At 38.3% G+C, this 20,688-nt stretch overlaps 1 protein-coding gene across 2 annotated transcripts in view; it reads right to left on the bottom strand.

Annotated features, from left to right (window-relative positions):
- Positions 1–378: 378 nt before the first annotated feature.
- Positions 379–20,688, bottom strand: part of AKAP13 (A-kinase anchoring protein 13) — a 294,031-nt gene continuing 273,721 nt past the window's right edge. For both annotated transcript variants that reach the window (XM_063448874.1, XM_063448875.1), the window contains 12 exons: positions 19,886–20,134; positions 18,510–18,586; positions 15,263–15,444; positions 15,095–15,177; positions 13,689–13,877; positions 10,848–11,009; positions 9,700–9,770; positions 8,628–8,666; positions 8,035–8,085; positions 6,546–6,992; positions 5,397–5,667; positions 379–2,749 (listed from right to left, as the gene is read on the bottom strand). In XM_063448874.1, coding sequence (XP_063304944.1) covers positions 2,700–2,749; positions 5,397–5,667; positions 6,546–6,992; positions 8,035–8,085; positions 8,628–8,666; positions 9,700–9,770; positions 10,848–11,009; positions 13,689–13,877; positions 15,095–15,177; positions 15,263–15,444; positions 18,510–18,586; positions 19,886–20,134 — 1,871 coding nt within the window. In that variant the 3' untranslated portion in view covers positions 379–2,699. The remainder of the gene's footprint in view (positions 2,750–5,396; positions 5,668–6,545; positions 6,993–8,034; positions 8,086–8,627; positions 8,667–9,699; positions 9,771–10,847; positions 11,010–13,688; positions 13,878–15,094; positions 15,178–15,262; positions 15,445–18,509; positions 18,587–19,885; positions 20,135–20,688) is intronic.

The raw sequence follows: 20,688 nt of genomic DNA, 5'->3' as shown, positions 1-20,688 counted from the left end.
CATCATTAACCGCTAGCTTAAAACAACAACAACAAATTAAACTGTGTATGAGTGGTTTGGAATTTTTGGCTATTGCTTGACTATTTGATAAGCAATGGCAATCATTAAACTTCGAACATCAGCATCAAAACAGACTTGTTTCAATAGCTTAGGTTACAGAATAGATTTTAAAGCCCCCACCCTCGCCCCGTCAAAAAAAAATAAAATAAAAAACACCCCAAAAACTTATTTCAAGCAATTCTCACTCAGGAGAATGAAAAACATTTTACAATTTACACAGTGTGCACATTGGTTGCAATTGTGCTAGATAATGAATAAATTGGTGATTGTCTTCTTGACTGTAAAAAGGTAGGAAGGGGTTTGTAAAGTGCATAGTGGTTCTTTTTTTTTTTTTTTTTTTTAAGCAGAGGAAACCGTAGAACAAGGGAGATGAAGAAAAAAAAAAGAAAAAAAGAAACCGAACATATGTAGTTTGCAAACCTCTAGAATGGTGGGCAAACTGCTTGTTGGACAACAATTAATTAATAATGGGGATTGTGCTCCAACAACAACAGGAGCTGCAATCGCAGTTTCCCAATTGATTCAATAGACTGTATATGTAGGACTAGGATTTAATACATATAAACACATAATAAAACTTAATTCTGATGCAGTTAAGTTGGGGTTAACAATTGAGAACAAGTTTCAGTTTTGCTCTAAGAGATGTGACTGCCCTAATTTAAACACTGAATGTAGAAGACCCCATTTCTTCCTAAAACCACAGAACACGTATCAGTTGAACATAAAGCAGACTGTAACAAGCAAGCAGACTACAAACACAACAGTACCTTGCGTTAACATGACATGTGACTGCAATATTTCCTATGAAATACCCAAATTTGAAAAACTATCTCCAATTCAATAGATTTTTCCCAGCTCTCTTAAATTAAGATATCTCCTTGTTTAGTGAATAGGCCTAGTTATGTTGAAGCACTTTTAGAATATATAGGTGGCTGCACTTATAAAAATGTGGCAACTCATAAACTCTAATGTTAGATTCCAGAGCTAGCCTGATCACCTGCTTAAAGAATAGTGGTACACGAGTACAAATAAAAAGAATGGCTTCCAGTACAAGCTCATCAAATAAGAGATACTTGCACAGTGTCTACAAAAAAGCAATAATAGCCCACTCACAAAAATAAAATAAATTTTAAAAAGTAGAATGCTGTAGGGGAGAATTTACATTAATTTCAAAAATATATTTCTTCCCATTTGGAAGAGAAATGAAAGATCAGACTCTGCACAATGATGGAAATCCGAGAGTTACAGAGGGCTTATAGAACACAGCGTGCAGCTTAATGCTCACTTTGTAAAAGTGCTGTGTAACTGTGATGTTAAATAAAACATTTAAAGTGGGTATAAAGCTAGTTTTCTTTTTAATTTGTCAATTTCTGTATAGAGTCGGTGTAAAAGAGTGTAATTTAGGGGGATTGACCCACCTTCCTCTACCCTGGGAGAATTGTTGCATACTGTTTGCTAAGAGATCACAGTGTAGAAAGGCTTTAGTAAAGTGGTAGTCAATGAAGGAATGGAGACCTGTGACTGATATTAGACTATTTCATAGTGGCTGCCTTGCTTACATTATAAGTATTCTCTGATATTCAAGAGCTGTGCACTAGATCATCCCTGATATTCAGGCAAAGAAATGGAGTGAGTTTGGTATTCAACAGTACTTTGGTCTGCGAAATGTAAGTTTTCTGCATAGAATGTATATACTGCCCTCTGCTGGCAGATTCTATAAAGGAGAGTATACATGGTCATAAAAAATTGCTCCAAATACGTATGAGGGCATACACCTGAAATAATATATATATATATATATATATATATATATATATATATTTAGCAATCTCATAAAAGGCTTGAGGCAAAAAAAAATAATTAAATCAATATTAATTTGAATCTGAGAGTAAGCCCCAATTGTTAATATTCCCAATTTAGCATGCATGCAGTGATGTTTAATAACTGTATTTTTTTTCAAGGGCAGAATCTTAACCAGAAAATAATCTGCTCATAATACCATCTGAAGATGTTAACAGTGTTCCTAAAAATAATAAGATTTAATGTTCTATTCCAAGCATATCCTATTAGATTCCCTTTGGAATCGCTACATAAATGCAGAGGTGGAATTGCAAATTGTAGCTCGAGTACAGAACTGCATCCAACAAGTAGATGTTCTGTGTTTTTGGTGTTAGGAAATAGACATCATTACCACTCTTCCTATTTTGTCAGGAGCGTAATAGAACAATCAGGTGCTGGTACCTTGAGCAAAGAGAATTGTGTAATATGAAAGAAAAGGGGTCAACCTTCAAAAAAAGCTCCAAGTTGAATCAACTGCCATGAACACAAAAAGCAGTCCTTGAATTAATTGTTGACATGGTGCAGGGTAAGAGAAGGAAGCAATATCAAATGTTTAGATTTGCATTGTAACATATCTTGTCTGTGTGGTCTGATTGTGGAAAGCTTGTACAGTAATCCGTGGGTATAGAACCTCCATACAGGAAAGCTTCTCTACTGCCAGGCAAGTGATACAAGCCCGGGAAAGAACAGTCATTGCAACAAGTTCAAAGATGTACCAAAGAAGTGCCATTTAGCACAGCTGGCACACAAGGGATCAGGCTCCTCTGATAATGTCCAGATTGCCCAGAGGATTATTGGGATCAGCAGAAAATCTCTTCTTCTGGGGTCGCTCCTGCCACACAATGTGTATCTGAAAAAAAACCCAAAAAACCCCAACAAGATGGAGTTAGTTTCCATTGTCAAGCACTGTTAAAGGTTAACACTATCCTAAAACCAAGGTACAATAAAACATTACATAAAGGTTATGTCTGTGCAATATATGTGATAAAGGGGGGGCTTGGGCTGACTTCCGAGTTTTTCGGTCGCATGTAGAGCAAGCTCTGTGTGAGAAACTCATTTTCTGCGATCTAATCGACTTTTTACCACGACAAATCCGGCAAACTACAAGCTGTGGATACCCTCTCACATAACTGATTCATTTTGTAGTGTTTTAGACACACACCGAGCAGCCTGCCCTCAAAGCATTTTTGCGGCCTATCTGTGGGTGCGGGTGTGGGAGAGGCGGCCAATCTTCCCACTGGCCATCCTGATGGAAAGAGTAGATGCAGTAGCAAAATAAAGTAAACAGAGTGCAGTTCAGGAGTCCGGATACAAGTCAAAGGCTCATGAGCTGCACCACTGTAACCACCTAATAGGGAGCTCCAATGAGGGGGTAACCCTCCAAAATATGTAGGAAATAGGAGTAGGTGATGTATAAATCTAAGGATCCTTAGATTGATTAAAGGTAGGGACCCCCTTCCTAATTTCTTATACAGTGGAGCTCTCCTGATGTAAGTTTCCCCTTGTGGGACTCTATACATCACCTACTCCTATTTCCTAGATGCAGTGGCAGTTCCCATCCCCTTTCCGGTAGGGATTATCCCAGCACCAGCACTCCAGCCCCACATACCTGACATGAATGGGACTGTAACCCAGCACTTGCTACTGTTGCTTAAGCACAATCCCATTGCACGACCTGAAATGGCGGGCGCTATGCTTCCTATCATACCACGAGGCCTGTTGCTGGATGCAATCTTTGGGGAATTTTGGCTGAAATTGAGTTGTAGACAGAGCATGATGGCAGGGATGCATGGAAGCGAAAGCCCTCCACCCTACTCACCTCCCAGGGCTAAGAGCTCCATTATCTGTCCCTACACGATTGATTATGTCTGCACTATGGCGCCAGAAGACCAAGACGAGGAAACCCAGATTGCCAGATGCACTGTTCCATTCCAGGCTGGCTGGGGCCTGCTATATCATTCCCAGGCTGAGGGCCTCAAGGTGCATAACCCGGTGCATGTCCCGCACACTCGGAGAGTCTACTGTACCATTGTTTACGGTGCCTTTGGTGACCATAACAGCGAGAAACGCATATTGGCTCTTCAGGAGGCCTGGAGCCTTTGGTACGGCCACCAACAGAAAGCTGGGATTTGGCCTCATTACAGGACCCTTATGGCCCGCACGGGAATTTGGTGAAATCTATTGACAACCCTTGATGTTGCCCTGTAATATGATCTAGTTATGCTGGAATGGCAGTTCCCCCATCAGTGAAGCTTGCTGAGTAGCTAGATAAAATCCCCTCGTAATAATCTAATATATTGTGCAGCATTATTTTATTTTAATTTTATTTTCAATTTAACCTAAAGCTATTTTATGGCAACCTGTTTATTTACCCATTAGCATGTGTGCTTCTCAGTTATGATCATTTTATATACAAGCCGTTTAATTCTACCACGGCATAGATAGGTGACTCCTGTATCACGAGCATGCTTTATGATACATAGCTCAATGTCAAGACATGTTTAATTGATTATAGGCTTATCTGCTGAATGCATTTTTGACAGTATGACAAGTCTTCACCTGTATCACAATCTGTGAGCACTAGGGATGCACCGAAATTTTGGCCGAAAATGGGCCTATCCCATTTCGGCCAAAAAAAGGGTAATTTTAAAAAAGGGGCCCAGCAGCTTGCCCTGTGTGCCATCGGGTGCGAGGCGCCTCCTGTCTAATGGGGGAGAGAGCCAGCACAGTCTACAGCTCCTCCGGGTGCAATCTCTGGGCAATCAGAGCGTTACCACAGCAAGGTTCTGACTTCTGGATATCAGGAGATACAGCAGTCTGCAGCTCACAACCAGCAGAGCAGCAGACTGGAGAGACAGCACACTGGACCACCAGGGAGCCAGGACACTGGACCACCAGGGAACAAAGGTATTACTATTCAGTCACTCAGTCACCCCCTCCCTTTTTTGGGGGAAAAAAAGTATTTTTCGGTTTTCGGTCAAGGGCATCCTGAATTTTTGGTTTTGGCCCAGAATTTTTATTCCGGTGCATCCCTAGTGAGCACCTTGTGCTTGTTGCATACACGCTTCATTTTTATCCTCTCTCACTGAGTTAATCTAGCCATGGTACAGTACAGGCAGTCTTCAATTCAAGATTGCCCAGCCTGACAATTAGCCTGATCTTACCTTCATAGCAATCTTTTCTCAATAAGACTAGACTACATTAGTAGCCTAACTGTATAGATGGGTTTGCCTAGCATAGTTTATTTTGTTTATCATTACAGAAATTAGGCCGATCTACTAAACAGTTTATTTTCATAAGCATGACTACTGCATTATTGACTCCTCTAGTCAATGTGTTATAGAACAACCAAAAATGAGCAATTTAGCAGGCAATTCATCACAATCCACTGCTTAGTGAATTAACCCACGAGTGCCATGTGTAACTTATTGATGAATACAAAAGACAAGACACTGAAGGACATGATTTCCAAGTAGTAGGTGAGGTGATATATTTACCTGTGGTTGGAGATCGCCCTCCTTTGCCCTTTTTCTTCTCTTTCTTGTCCTTTGGCTTTGATACCTTGTTAGTTTGAGTTGTGCCATGCCAGAGGAAGTGGGTTTTTCCTTTCTGCTTGCTATCGGTCCGTAACAAACTGTCTCTTTTGGGTGAAGCAGAGAGTTCTGTTTCTGAAGGCTCCTGTTTGGGTGAACCAGAGCTATGCCATTTGGACTCCATGCCAGCAGGAAGTGAGGGTACTTTGCTGATTTTATCATGTTGAGTGGAAACCTGGAGAAACCGTAAATGCAGTTAGTTTCAAGGGCTTTTTCACATTGCCGGTTTCTAGGCAGTATGGACATCAAAAACAATATGAACGATCATTATATGTTAAACAAAAACGTAAAGAAAGTGTACTGCTCTACATAGCATAAAATATAAAATCATATTAAGTAATTCAGCAATTTCAAGACCCTCAAACGTCTGATCATTGGTTAGAGTAAAACCGATTTATCAAACTTAGAGCCTGTTGACCCCAAGGACTATATTATATGTAAGATATTGGGATATTATTGGAAATGTATTATGTCCTGCAGTGGAAAATCGTCCTGAAATGTGGTTTCAACAGGATGGTGCTACTGCTCATACAGCCAGGGCCACAATAGACCTTCGGAGACAACTGTTTGGTGAGCAGATAGAAATTCCCAGATTAATTGGCTGCCATGTTTGCACAACCTTTCAGCTCCCGATCACTTCCAGTGAGGATATCTGAAGGAGCGGGTGTACGTGAGCAAACTGTGTACACTTGAACAGCTCAAGGAGAATATCCTTGCATAAATTCGAGTGCTAGATCTTTATACATTAACTAATGTTATGAACAATGCAAACGAAAGAGCCTGCCTTTGCAAGGCAGCAAATGGAGCTCATTAAAACGATGGCTTTTTCCGTATCTAGTCAAATAAATCTCCATACGTTAAGCATTCATTGTATGTAGCATCATTGAAACTGGTTCATTAATAGTAAAGTTATTGACTTCATAAACCCTACTCTGAATTTTTGTCCCACCGTGTGTGTATATGTCTGTCTGTATATATGTCTAAAAAGATAGTGCCATATTGATTATATACTATTGTACTCAATGGTCTCTACATAAGGATGTGAGACTTTACCTGGTTGAGTTCTGTTCTCTTCTTTTCAGATAAACCTTCCATGTCTTTCTTAAATTGTTCTCGTTCCTTTTCCAGTTGTTTTTGGGCTGCCCTTAGACGTTCCAGGTCACGTTGGTATTCATCTTTCCTGCTTTGAAGCTCAGACTTTTCATGCTCCATTTCCTGGAGGCCCTTGCTTGCCAACTCTTCTCGTTGTGCTAGCCGTGTTTCCCGCTCTGTAAGCTCCTTCTCCCTTATATCCCATTCACGTTCCCTTTTGCGTTTCTCTTCCACATGCTGTGCTTGCTGCTTCTGAAGGTTTGCAAAATCCTGTCTCTGTTTTTCTAGGCTCCTCTGCTTTTCCTGCTCAATCAAGGAGTTTGGCCGGGAAAAAGTCCTTGTGAGGGCCTTTTCACTGAGATGCATCTTCTGATCCTCTATATAGCTGTCCTGCTGTAACACCACCGCCTGAAGAAAGTCCAATAGTATCCAATTAAATCAGTAAATAATTCAGGCTGAATGTCTGTACAAATTTAAATTACTATGTGTATTCACATGTGCTAAGCAAACCTTTACCCAATAATAAACATTTTACAAAATTTACTAGAAACTAAAACTTCTTAACGATAGGGATGCATTCTAAGCACCCATACGTTAGGCACATTGTAAAGGTTATGTTACAGTTTACCATTTTTCTTTAGCATTTCTGTTCTTCCTACCCAGCCATACTGTACAACTTTTTTGCAATTATAATACCACTGTACTAGATGTCATTACTTTCTGGGGGTGGCGGGTGGCAGGTTAGCAGTTAGCTTCCTAGCAGTTTCCATAAAGCACTGACTAACGGACAGATTCCACAGTACTACAGAACGTTAAGCACCATGATTGGTAAGTCGCTTCCTGGTGTGGGCAAAGCTCCCTACAGCAGTAGCTGCAAAATCTTCATTATATCCACCATAAGATGGGTTGAAGCGTTCATATCAAATCGGGACAAAATAAAATTTGCTCATTGAAGAACTTCTCACGAGGTCCTGGAAAACCGCTAATTCAATAGCACTGGAAGCACTGGAGGGACCAGTTGGAGTATTGATAGGATTTGTCTACAGCATTTAGGACAGAGCCCAGCAATTTGTGTACTTTATGTACTATATTACATTATAATCTGATGAAGACATAACACATATGTGGCTTCTTTGGAATCAAATAAATCTGTGCAGGGACTTTACATCAATACATTTAGGAAAGTATGATGGTTAAAACAGTGGTTTATAACATTCTATTTGAAAAAGAACAAAGTTACATATATGACATTAGCTTGGTAACGTATTCATCAATTTTTAAAATAGCTCAGTTACCAATTCTTCAACCATACCTAATAACAGAACAAAACAAATACAAGAAACTCAGCAATTCATTGGGGGTGTCCACTGCACAGTGAAAACCAGTCCCCTTACAGGAAGCAAAACCTGCCACCCCCTCCCCCCACAAAAAAACCCAAACCAAAACTTACATGCAATGTGCTCAGGAGGCTATGAAGAGTGGTAACAGACTGAAGAACTTGCTGCAATAATACAAAAGAAGAGTGAGTGATAGAGAAAATATTACTATGACATAACGGATATAATGACCAACTCAGCAATGTATACATTACCAACGCATTTTGTGTAAAGAAATGGCACAAGGGGCTCGTATATTATGCAAATCTTGTTATAAAGTCTCACCTGTACAGTGCACTGGTCAAACTGTAGCAAATGGAGAGCAGAGATATTATTTAAACTCTCTCCATTGTATCAGCTTTATTGTGGTGGCAGTGGATGTAAAGACCAGGATACAAGCTGCCATTTATTGGCGAGTTGGCTAATTAAGCATGTAGATTTTCTAACTTATCAGAAGCAGACCCTTTCGCTTAAATAATGTAAGACTGACAGGCCCACATTGCCATGTTAAAACTAGCCTCAGTAGATAAACGTGATCCAAATAACTTTAAGGGAAGTGTCACTGACTGAGAAATTTGCAGATAATTACACAATGAACTCCCTTCTAAACATGAGTTATATACATTTTAATGCAATTTGAGGTTAAAACAAAATACAATTTCCTTACCTCACTATTCCTTTTAAATATCAAACTAGCATTCACACCCTGTGTCAAGAAAGCAAAACAGTAGATAAAATAGTCAAACTATGATGCAGTTATACAACTCAGAGGCACAATCTGATCAGAGATAAATGTAAGGCATATAATTTACTCTTCATCAAACTATAGATGCACAGAACTATATAGATACACATAACTATAATGTACTTTACAGCTGTGGTTCTAGTGATGCACACAGGCTAATGACAGTGCACACAAACATACAAAGTAATTTTTATAGAGTATTAAATTTACTGAATTCAGTTGGACACCTAAGACTTACTGGCTAGTAAACTTAGTTGTAAATAAAAATCCAACGTGATTAGTCTCCAATTTAATGAAAACCGGTCAACTGGTATTTAGAAAAAGTCCTGCAATGTTCCATCTGTTAGCAGTAAACCATTAAGAAGAATAGTGATTATAGAACATTGTATTGTTTCTTAGGTATTTTTGTGTAGCTTAAAGGGACACTATATTCACCAGAACAGCTATAGCTTATTGTATTTGTTCTGGTGAGTATAATCATTCCCTTCAGGCTTTTTGCAGAGAAAATTACAGCCTTGGGATACCTCCAATGGCCACTCCTCAGATGGCTACTAGAGATGCTTCCTGGGGCAGTGCTGTACAGTGCGCAGCACTGACAGTCAGTGTCTCCATCCTCTGCAAACTTTAATTCAATACATCTCTATGAGGAGATGCTGATTGGCCAGGGCTGTGTTTGGCTTATGCTGGCTCCTGCCCGTGATCTGCCTTCTTGACAGTCTTAGCCAATCCAATGTGAAAGCATTGTAATTGGCTAAGATCATCACTAATGAGGATGTCAAGTCAAGCAGGCAGATCAGGGGAAGAACCAGCAGACTGGAATACAAGTAAGACTTTGCTATATTTAGGGAGGTGGGAGGGAGGAGGGGGAGCAAGGGGCTAGATGGTGTTTTTAACACTCTATGGTCAGGAATACATGCTTGTGTTCCTGACCCTATATAGTGTTCCTTTAATCAAACCTGCTAATATTCTAAAACATTACTACAGAAGGCCTTACCTTCTTCAGAACACTATCGGATTCTGTTCTTCTAAGATCCTGTGTGTCTTCACCATCTTCTTTCTCGCCAGCTTAAACAAAAGACAAAAAGGTAAATAGTTCTGCCAAACTATCCAATGGGAAGATGTCAAATTAAGTGATACTGCAGCCTCCTATTGACCATGCAGTTTGATATAAGCAAACCACTAACTATTACCAGGAACACATTACAACAAAGATATGGCCTTCAACAGGCACTTCAGCGACACATATATAGAACTGATGTTTTAGAGAAGAACATTATTGCACCATATCATAAAATACTGAATATGACTATTAACCTTTCTCAAGCACTACTATGTTTTCTTTTAAATTTATATAAATAATTAACCCCTTAAGGACACATGACATGTGTGACATGTCATGATTCCCTTTTATTCCAGAAGTTTGGTCCTTAAGGGGTTAAGTAAAAGACATAACAATACCATTTAGCGAAAGCACACACTTTTCTTCTCTGTGTACCCATTTTATGCTGACTGCCAAGTGCAAAGGATTGACATAAAGCTAAAATGGAGGTTTACATTTGTAGGATAGAGGTGAGGATTTAATTTTTTTTTCACAACTCACAAATAAATATTTGATAAACATTTGGGACAACTAAACGTATTAAAATATGAAAATTAAAATTTTAAATTTTTGTTGCTTCTGTTGAGTAATCAGTATTCATCGATAAAACCCTTTCTCTCTGGCCATCCCTCCAAAGTGTTTCTGCTCCAAAAATACTATTATATCATGACTTTCTGAGTATTGCATAGCCGTTATCTTGCTAAAGTAGTAAGTTGACAATTGAACTACAACTCAAACAAAGCATTGCTTATGGGATAGAAATCAGATTATGATTGGCTGACTCACTTCCTGGTCTTGGCAGAACCACAATAGAAGCAGCAAAGCAATAATATTTACAGCAAATGCAGGATCTTCAAATATGAGTATAATGTTTTATTATTGGCAATCTGTTGTTTTACATATTTTTTACTGTTTTCCATGTCTCTTTAGCAGAACCCAGTGTCAGAAGTTCTGATACCCATGCTCTGTTATTGTTAATCAAGAAAATAATTTAAATTCAATTTTAATTTAAAGGAAATGGGGCCAAAAGGTATGAAACTTACTTTTTGAAGCATTGAGTTGATGGCTGTCAAACCCTCCAAATGTCTCAGCTCTTCTGGGCAGAGAAATGGGTCCCACACTAGGATCCGTATCTGCAGGACTTGGAATATGCTGGCCAACATTGCCCCACAAATTCTTGTTCACTAAAGTTTGAAGTGTTTCAACTAAAATGTAAAAAAACTAATTGGGCTAGTAAAACTTCCACAATGTTATTCATTAAATTCTGCATTTAACAATACAAATTCAGAAAATCAGTCGGCAGATAAATTACAGTTAGTTAATTCACTAGATTTACTATGTGTAATTTGCCAAACTGCCTCAGCATTGCTATGAATCAGTTCTTATACACAGCCTTAAAACCATCTCAAATAACTGAAAAAACACACATTCATTCATTCTAGAGACATTTCTCCAAATTAATAAATGGTGGATGGATGGTGCATGAATAGTTAAAGGGACACTCCACTGCTCTACACAAAACACCTTCCCCTTCTAACCTTTCCCAGGCTGAGTCTGTCCTATTATAGACTTCCCAATGCAGTCCAATGTGAAGTCTTTGCAAGACAGGTGCTCTGGGTAATTGCTGCCTCTAGCTTCATTGAGCTAAACAACCAGGAATAGTCAGGACCTGTTATCTGAAAGCCAGGGGGGTGTAACCAGGTTAATTTATAAAAGTGCCAATTTATCAATTTTTTTGTAAAATAAGGGAAACACACGTTTTTAGCAAACTAAAGTGTTTTAAATAAATACATTGAAAAACGAAACCTGGGTCACGCAGCCCTCCACCCCCCTTTTTTTTTTTTTAACAGCAGGAATCATCACCTTGTTCACTCACACAAATTATTGCGCTGTGAAGATTCACAGTTGACCAGTTGAGCAGCCAACTCCAGCCCTCCATCCCATACTTTGGGGAGTATGATCCATTTCTCCCATTCCCCTCACCTGATGTGCTGCAGGTGAAGGGTTAATGATTTGTCAGATGGTGTGTTACAGTATCAGATCAACGTGGTTGGCTAGAACAGTATCACACTACATGTATTTTTCCTTTTTTCCCCACTTTCAAATCAACTGAATGGATTTACCATATATTGTGAGTGTTTAACCCCTTAAGGACACATGACGTGTCTGACATGTCATGATTCCCTTTTATTCCAGAAGTTTGGTCCTTAAGGGGTTAACATGCACATTGCACTTAGGGTTATTATGTAATTTGCACAATTGTTAAGAAGCACTTTATTGAAGTATATTGATTACACGTTGTACTTTGAATATAAATTGTATGTATTGCAGTTATCACAAACACCAAACTTTGTTTTGAAGACACAGCTAACCTTTATGTATGATATATTGATTTTAAGTGTTTGTTTTTTTGGGCTATTGAAATTTATAATGTGCTGCTTATTACATCTATTTAAAAGTTGTTATAGTGTGCAATAATAATGTTTTAGCGCATTGTTCACTTACTCATTTACCGTATATACTCGAGTATAAGTCGACCCGAATATAAGTCGAGACCCCTAATTTTACCCCCCAAAACTGGGAAAACTTATTGACTCGAGTATAAGACTAGGGTGGGAAATGCAGCAGCTACTGGTAAATTTCTAAATAAAATTATATCCCACCAAAATTATATTAAGTGTTTATTTACAGTGTGTGTATATAATGAATGCAGTTTGTGTGTGTGTGTGTGTGTATGAGTGCAATGTGTGTGTGTGTGTGTATGAGTGCAATGTGTGTGTGTGTGTGTATGAGTGCAATGTGTGTGTGTGTGTGTATGAGTGCAGTGTGCGTGTGTATGAGTGCAGTGTGCGTGTGTATGAGTGCAGTGTGCGTGTGTATGAGTGCAGTGTGTGTGTATGTATGAGTGCAGTGTGTGTGTATGTATGAGTGCAGTGTGTGTGTGTGTGTATGAGTGCAGTGTGTGTGTGTGTGTGTGTGTATGTATGAGTGCAGTGTGTGTGTGTGTGTGTGTGTGTATGTATGAGTGCAGTGTGTGTGTGTGTGTATGAGTGCAGTGTGTGTGTGTGTATGAGTGCAGTGTGTGTGTGTGTGTATGAGTGCAGTGTGTGTGTGTGTGTGTATGAGTGCAGTGTGTGTGTGTGGGTATGAGTGCAGTGTGTGTGTGTGTATGAGTGCAGTGTGTGTGTGTATGAATGCAGTGTGTGTGTGTATGAATGCAGTGTGTGTGTGTGTGTGTGAATGCAGTGTGTGTGTGTGTGTGTATGAATGCAGTGTGTGTGTATGAGTGCATAAGACGAGTTGGGTTTTTTCAGCACAAAAAAATGTGCTGAAAAACTCGTCTTATACTCGCGTATATACGGTATTTTAGTTTTATTAATGACTGGTGTCACAGATGTTGATGCTCCCTATAATCTTATGAATGAGTACACTCTTTTCTATTTACATTTTCACCCCACCACTTTGTATTCATTCCCCATATCCATCTTGTGTCTATTCTACCTTCCTATATGTGAGTTTGTGTTCACCAATTCATTGTTACTAATTTTTCACTGTTGTGATTTGTTATTTGTGTACTGTAATTTTTTTTTTGTTCTATCCTGTCAGGGCCCAAGAGAGGGAAAGATAGAGAAGAACTGATTTTGCCCAGACTATAGGGCAGGGGTACTCGAAAAGGTAGATCTCCAGATGTTTTAAAACTACAGCTTCCAAGATGCTTCATGGGAGTTGGAGTTCTAAACCATCTGGGGATCTAGCTTTTCGCCACCTCTACCAAAGGGTATATAACATTTTACAAAGTGTTTCCTCTTCATGATCAGCCTGAGATGCCAATTAATGGTGCTTTCACAGATATACTGATAAATTAAAATGCTGCTGTATCTTACCCTCTTTCATTGCACTTTTCATCACTGGTTCTCCTCTCTGAGCTTCTTCTGTGTTTGCTCTGAACAAAATCCTACTAGTGACAGAGGGAGGGCTGTCTTCATTTAAAAAGCAGTCCGTCAAACTTTGAAAAATCTTGTGTTTTTCTTCCAGTAATGTTATAATTTGTTTATCTTTCAGATGTAGTTGATCTAAAAATTTTTTTAAAAAAAATCAGTCATCAAGTCTAGCTTACAGTGTGAATAAAATGCAGCTTCACTACTGCCATCAAGAGGCAGTATCCAAAACAAGGTCTGATTTAAAAAAAAAAAAAAAAAAACACAGCAGACTTCAAATACTGCCTTTAAAATGTATTTGTAGTACATATTATTTCTTTATAAATAGTATTTGTTTTTCTAAATGTTTGTTAAGCTTACTTGTAAACAGTGGATCCAGAACAGTACCCAAAAACCTCCTAGCAAGATTTAAAACATACAGGGTTACTCAGAATTGTTGGGACTTAAAGTGAATTCGAAGTTAATTTTGAATATAAGGAAAGATTAGGAAAGTGAAAAAGTCTTCCAGTCAGCTATGCTTTCAGCTCAGATACTTTGACCTTAAATTTCAAATTAACTTTGAATTCAAAACAATTCTCAGTTTAGTGAACAGCCCTGTTACTTGCCACAACTGATACACATTTTCTTTTTGATTCATGTTTTGCCTGCAGCAACGGAGTGTGCGCAGTACCAGGTATGTGTATGTGTACTCTTTGAAAATACATACACATGCAGAATAGTTTGGATTTAGATTACAAGTATTTGTTTAAAAAAAAATATATATATTTCTTTATGTTGTTATTTCTCTGTAAATATATATGTTTGAATGGTGCATTTCTCTATGTAAATGATGTGTGTATCGTCAAATATTTTAGGGAGTGTCTGTGCATAACTGACTGAAAGTGAGGATACATGTCTGTGTACATGCATGTCTGTAGGTTTGTGCGTGCAAATCTATGTGGAAACACACTACATGGAAGTTGCTCTGCTACCATTAAAAAAGAAATATTAATAATAATAATAATAATAAATGTTATGTGCCAGAAATCCCAGCAGTCAGAGTGTAATCGGAGAGCATCATTGTAACACTCAGCTCAGTGCAAGAGACACACACCATAGAAGGGATATCAGAATCCCTGTGCTGTACTGCTAATGCCAAAAATCACTCGCCAGGGTTTATTTTTTAATTTGTACTCGCAAACCATGAGGGGCGAGTGGAGTCCTACTTTACAGCATTATAATTTATGGTTACTAGGTCTTTTAGTGTGTAAATTAGTGTGTGGCAGCTAAAGTTGGGCATTAATAAAGAAATAGCGATCAAAATAAATAGCTTTTCAAAATTAGCCTCTAGAACAAAAACATTGGCAAATAACCTTTAAGTTCTTTTGTTTTGGTGTCCAATATTCTCCTTTCTTCTTCTGACTCACTTGGGACTCCCTCATCCTCATCTTTGTGCCTGAAAAACAAAATGAGAGTCAATGTGGACTATGAAAAAAATTGATACAAGGTGATGACGTGAATAGGTCACACAAGCCGCATACATTGTGTTCATGGTATCTTGGATTGTTTGAATCCAGCTGTTGCGTTCCTCTTTAGAACTTGCATGAACTTCCACCATCTCTGGATCCTTCACCCCCATTGTTATCAGGAACAAGCCCTTTTCTTCATGTGCTACTTCCCTAACAATCAGCTTCTTTAAGGAAATTACAGTAGATTTTTGATCCTAAAAGGACAAAAACATGATAGATTTACAAATGCATGAACTTTCTAATAAAAATATCTTGCAATGAAGCACACCATTTTATACTAGCACAGTTATCCACTAAAGTGTATATTTCCAGGATTAAGAAGTTAATTCAAAGTGAATGGCCACACTTCAGCCAAAATAGCTAAAGTAGAAAAAAAAACTCCAAGCCAGCGTTATTTTAGTTTCCATCTTTTGTACTAAAACAAAACAACAAATCAATTCAAATTAATTTTGAATTACTGACAATTCACACTCTAGTGAGTAGCCCTTTAGGTAACAAATACATTTATATTTATTGCAAATAAACCAAAAAACTAACAAACACTGTACTCATGTCATAAATTACTTTTAACGATGTGAAATTTATATTCACAGACCTTACCAATATTATAATTGAAACCTTGATCCCATAACAAAAATGTCAAAATTAGAAACATAGAATGAGGCTCTTAAGTCTAGTGTGGAAGGGATCTGCCTGAAACTGCATGCAGACCCCACTGATTTGTGATTTGGATGAATGCATGAAAGGTGACTGTACGATTTATTGATGTTATGTCTAAATGTATAGAAACATAGAATGTGATGGCAGATAAGAGCCAATCGGCCCATCTAGTATGCCCAATTTTCTAAAGACTTTCATTAGTCCCTGGCCTTATCTTATAGTTAGGACAGCCTTATGCCTATCCCAAGCATGCTTAAACTCCTTCACCGTGTTAACCTCTACCACTTCAAATTGTCACAATATTGTTAGTTTAAATATTTTCTACTCCACTCACAAATCTTTATAATCTGAAAGTGGAAGGGGATACAAACCTCAGGGGGTTACTCCCCCAAAAATATTTTGGTGTACAGATCATGACCCTGCAGTCTCACTGCTCAATTATCTGCCATTTAGGAGTTAAATCGCATTGTTTATACATGTGACTTGCACAGCCTTCCTAAACACTTCCTGTAAATAGACACCTAACATTTACAGGAGTAAATGCAGGAGTCTCCTGTATGTGATTAAAGTTCAATTTATAGAATAGGAGATGCAAACTTTCAAAGTAAGTAACATCTCATTTAAAATGAAACCATTGTGTTTACATGCAGGCGGTCAGTCACAGTCAGAGGAGGAGTGGCTAGGGCTGCATAAACAGAAACAAAAGTGCTCTAACTCCTAAACTGCAGGGAATTGAGCAGTAACTTCATGGGCATGATCTATACACCATGCGTGGGAGAGTACATTTTAGGGCCTATCTAGTAGTCTATATACATTCATACATTCATACATTCATACTACTGACCAGGTCTTAAAATTTAGTCTCCACTGCAAGCTATCACGGCTAAATTACCACAATGGCTACTGGTAAGTTTTTAAACCCTAATTTAGAGAATATATATATATATACCGTATATACTCGAGTATAAGCCGACCCGAATATAAGCCGAGGCCCCTAATTTTACCCCCAAAAACTGGGAAAACTTATTGACTCGAGTATAAGACTAGGGTGGGAAATGCAGCAGCTACTGGTAAATGTCTAAATAAAATTAGATCCTAAAAAAATTATATTAATTGAATTTTTATGTGCAGAGTGTGTGTATGAGTGCAGAGTGTGTGTATGAGTGCAGAGTGTGTGTATGAGTGCAGAGTGTGTGTATGAGTGCAGAGTGTGTGTATGAGTGCAGAGTGTGTGTATGAGTGCAGTGTGTGTATGAATGCAGTGTGAGTGCAGTGCGTGTGTGTGAATGCAGTGTGTGTGTGAATGCAGTGTGTGTGTGAATACAGTGTGTATATGAGTGTGTATATGAATGCAGTGTGAGTGCAGTGTGTGTGAATGCAGTGTGTATGTGAATGCAGTGTGTGTGTGTGTATGAGTGCAGTGTGTGCAGTGTATGTATGAGTGCAGTGTGTGTGTATGAGTGCAGTGTATGTATGAGTGCAGTGTATGTATGAGTGCAGTGTATGTATGAGTGCAGTGTGTGTATGAGTGCAGTGTGTGTATGAGTGCAGTGTGTGTGTATATCAATGCAGTGTGAGTGCAGTGTGTATATGAGTGCAGTGTGTATATGAGTGCAGTGTGTGTGTGTGATGCAGAGTGTGATACAGAGCCTTGGTGGGGGGTGGGCATTTTAATATATTTTTTATTGTTATTATTTTTAATTTTTTTTGTTATATTATTTTTTTTATGACTATTTTTATTATTATTATTTTCATTTTTTTTGGTATATTATTTATTTATTTATTTTTATTACCAATTTTTTTTGTCCCCCCTCCCTGCTTGCTAGCGTGCCAGGGAGGGGGGCTCCTTCCCTGGTGGTCCAGTGGGATTGGTAGTTCAGTGGGGGGGGAGAGGGGGGCTGTGAGAGATGTTACTTACCTCTCCTGCAGCTCCTGTCAGCTCTCTCCTCCTCCGCGCCGTCCGGTCAGCTCACACTGTAAATCGGCTCTCGCGAGATTTACACTGGGAGCTGACCGAGGTGCTGAACGGACGGCGCGGAGGAGGAGAGAGCTGACAGGAGCTGCAGGAGAGGTAAGTAACATCTCTCACAGCCCCTGTCTGTATTATGGCAATGCAAATTGCCATAATACAGACTATTGACTCGAGTATAAGCCGAGTTGGGGTTTTTCAGCACAAAAAATGTGCTGAAAAACTCGGCTTATACTCTAGTATATACGGTATATATATATATATATATATATATATATATATATAAAAAATATACAAACCAGTGCACTCGCTTATTAACTAAACCGAGATTTCAAATCCTAAATAGTACTATTTAAAAACACCTCACCTAGGTAGAAAATAATGGGGGTTTGGTTACATTATATGATCATACATTGCATAAGCCTGCCAACTGCATCAAAGTACCCCATTTTTTTATATTTTTTGTATTTTGGTCCCAGTAGCACCCTGTAATATATGCATGTTTAGGTGAGTGCAGCCCTCCTGACTTTGTTTATATATATATATATATATATATACACACACACACACACACACACACACACACACACACACACACACACACAAACACAAACACAAATGTTTTCTCACCAGCGATGCAAACACATATTTCTGATCCTTTTCTTGAAGGAAGACAAGAATGCCAGACAGCAGAACGGCCAAGACATCTGTGAGAGAAAAAAAAGTAAAACAAAAATGTAAATTGGGGAAAAAAAATTAAACACATCTACATCTTTCCTTGTCTACATATAAACATGGTCAATTTTCTTTCTGTAATCTAATGAGCCCTTACTGAATAGCCTACTGTATTTGAAGTCAGACCGTTTATTTTCAGTACTGGCTCAGATTAAAATGGAACATGTTCTGTCTTTTGCTAATGCTCTTAGTTGATATTAAAAACCGCAGGTGAAATGAATGGCAAATGCAATCGGTTACATCAACTGGACTGGTTTCTCTAAAATGATTATTTGTCATGCAATGTGGTTCTTGAGCAGTTTAGATGGCTTAAAAGTAGAGGGTTTTTTTTTTTTTGTTTCCTTTTATATTCCCTTTTCTGCCAATTAGACAAGTCTGAAGCCAAATGAAAGCCAGGTTACCATGTCTTGTAATTTTAGCAATGATGGAACATTTAAAAACAAACGTTTCTCCAGGAGGGTGGAGAGTGGCAGAACTGATTGTCCTTGGCACTGGAGCTGTTGTGGGTGAAGGTGACTAAGTCTACCATCCCAAATGATGTGACCAAAATGCATTAAGTCGAATGTTTAGAATATAGAGAAGTGCTGTCCTGTAGTTTATCATCATGGCTATTACTGTCAAATTTCCTAACCATTAGAAGCTTATCTAGACATTTTGGTGTGTGTGTGTGTGTGAGATGCAAATCTTTAAGGACGTTGGACACATAAACAAGGATAATACTTTAAAGTCTCCATTAAAGAAAATCTTATCCTAAAGTTGAATTCATGCCAGCACAGAGTTGCTACTAAAATATGTTGATACATCATTCTGTGTTTTCCTCAAAGCCCTGGCAAAATAGTTTCTAGATTTACAGTTTACAAAACAGAAACATCTACATTAAAATGAAGTTTGTTGGCTGCTATCAAGTTACAACCAGCATAAAGAGCGGTCAAAACCACCACAACTTCAGCTTTCATTTCTGCAGAACATTGAGCACATGGGCTGAAAACTCTTAACATCGTCCTCAACCGTCAGAGCTGCAAATGGTTTAGAAATGCTTATGAAACCATCATACTTCTGGTCTCTATGTATAAGAGTGCACTGATGTAAATATTTTTCATAAGCATCCCTCCTTCAACACGTGACCTAGCAACTAAACATGTAACATGTCATATTAGAAACTTTTTTAAAGATATTTAAGCTCCTCTTAAAGCTTTTAGCAGTAGAATTTTAAAATGCTCTCCTTCTGTGGGGTCTATGCTGCTGATATCATTATTTAAAATATGACCAACCTTTTAATCGACCAGCTGAAGACTTTAAGAAGACTGAACCATCTCTAATTAACTTCCACCGTTTTAGATCCTCTTTAGCAAACATCTGGCCGCTCTTCATCCTTTGGATAGACTTGCTATCTGTCCTGCTATAGATTTCATGTAAACGTATCTCCTTCTCATACTCATTGACTTCACTATTGACCGCAGTTATCACATCCTTTACCAGATTCAGGGATTGTGCCACATCCTTATGCTCCACATCATTTTCTGTAACAGATTCATTTAATGAGATATAAAACTAAAATGTAAACATTCAATTGTCAACTATTTGGCCCGCCCTTCCAATGTATTTCCAAATCATTAAATATAAGCACTTAAAAACATTCCAATGAGTCATAATGCAGAACTCAGAAAAGCTTGTGACAACTCCTACTAGGCTTCCTGATTTGGGTACCCCAGAGATCTCCAATCATTTTTCTCAACATTTCCTTTTGCTATAATTAAAAAAAAAAAAGGAGGAAGTAGCTGAGAAATATTTGTCACTGGGATGGGGAAATGCTCGATATTTTGTTTAAATTATTTATAAACCGTGACCAGGGCAGCCTCTTTATGCATGATGAGGTGACATAAATATAATCACTGGTTTGGGCACCTCATGGTCTTATGCATACATTATTGTAAAACACATTATTTTAAGCCAAAAGATTGTTAGGAAACTTGGTTAATGCTTATATTCATCTCAATTGCAAAATCTTAGGCGATGGGTAGAGCTTGGTCTCATGTATTATATTTGGATTTTAAATAGCTATCACTTTTTTTAA

The sequence above is a fragment of the Pelobates fuscus genome, chromosome 3 (genome assembly GCF_036172605.1).
Source record: "Pelobates fuscus isolate aPelFus1 chromosome 3, aPelFus1.pri, whole genome shotgun sequence".
Lineage (NCBI taxonomy): Eukaryota > Metazoa > Chordata > Amphibia > Anura > Pelobatidae > Pelobates > Pelobates fuscus.
This window is presented reverse-complemented; position numbering and strand designations above follow the sequence as displayed.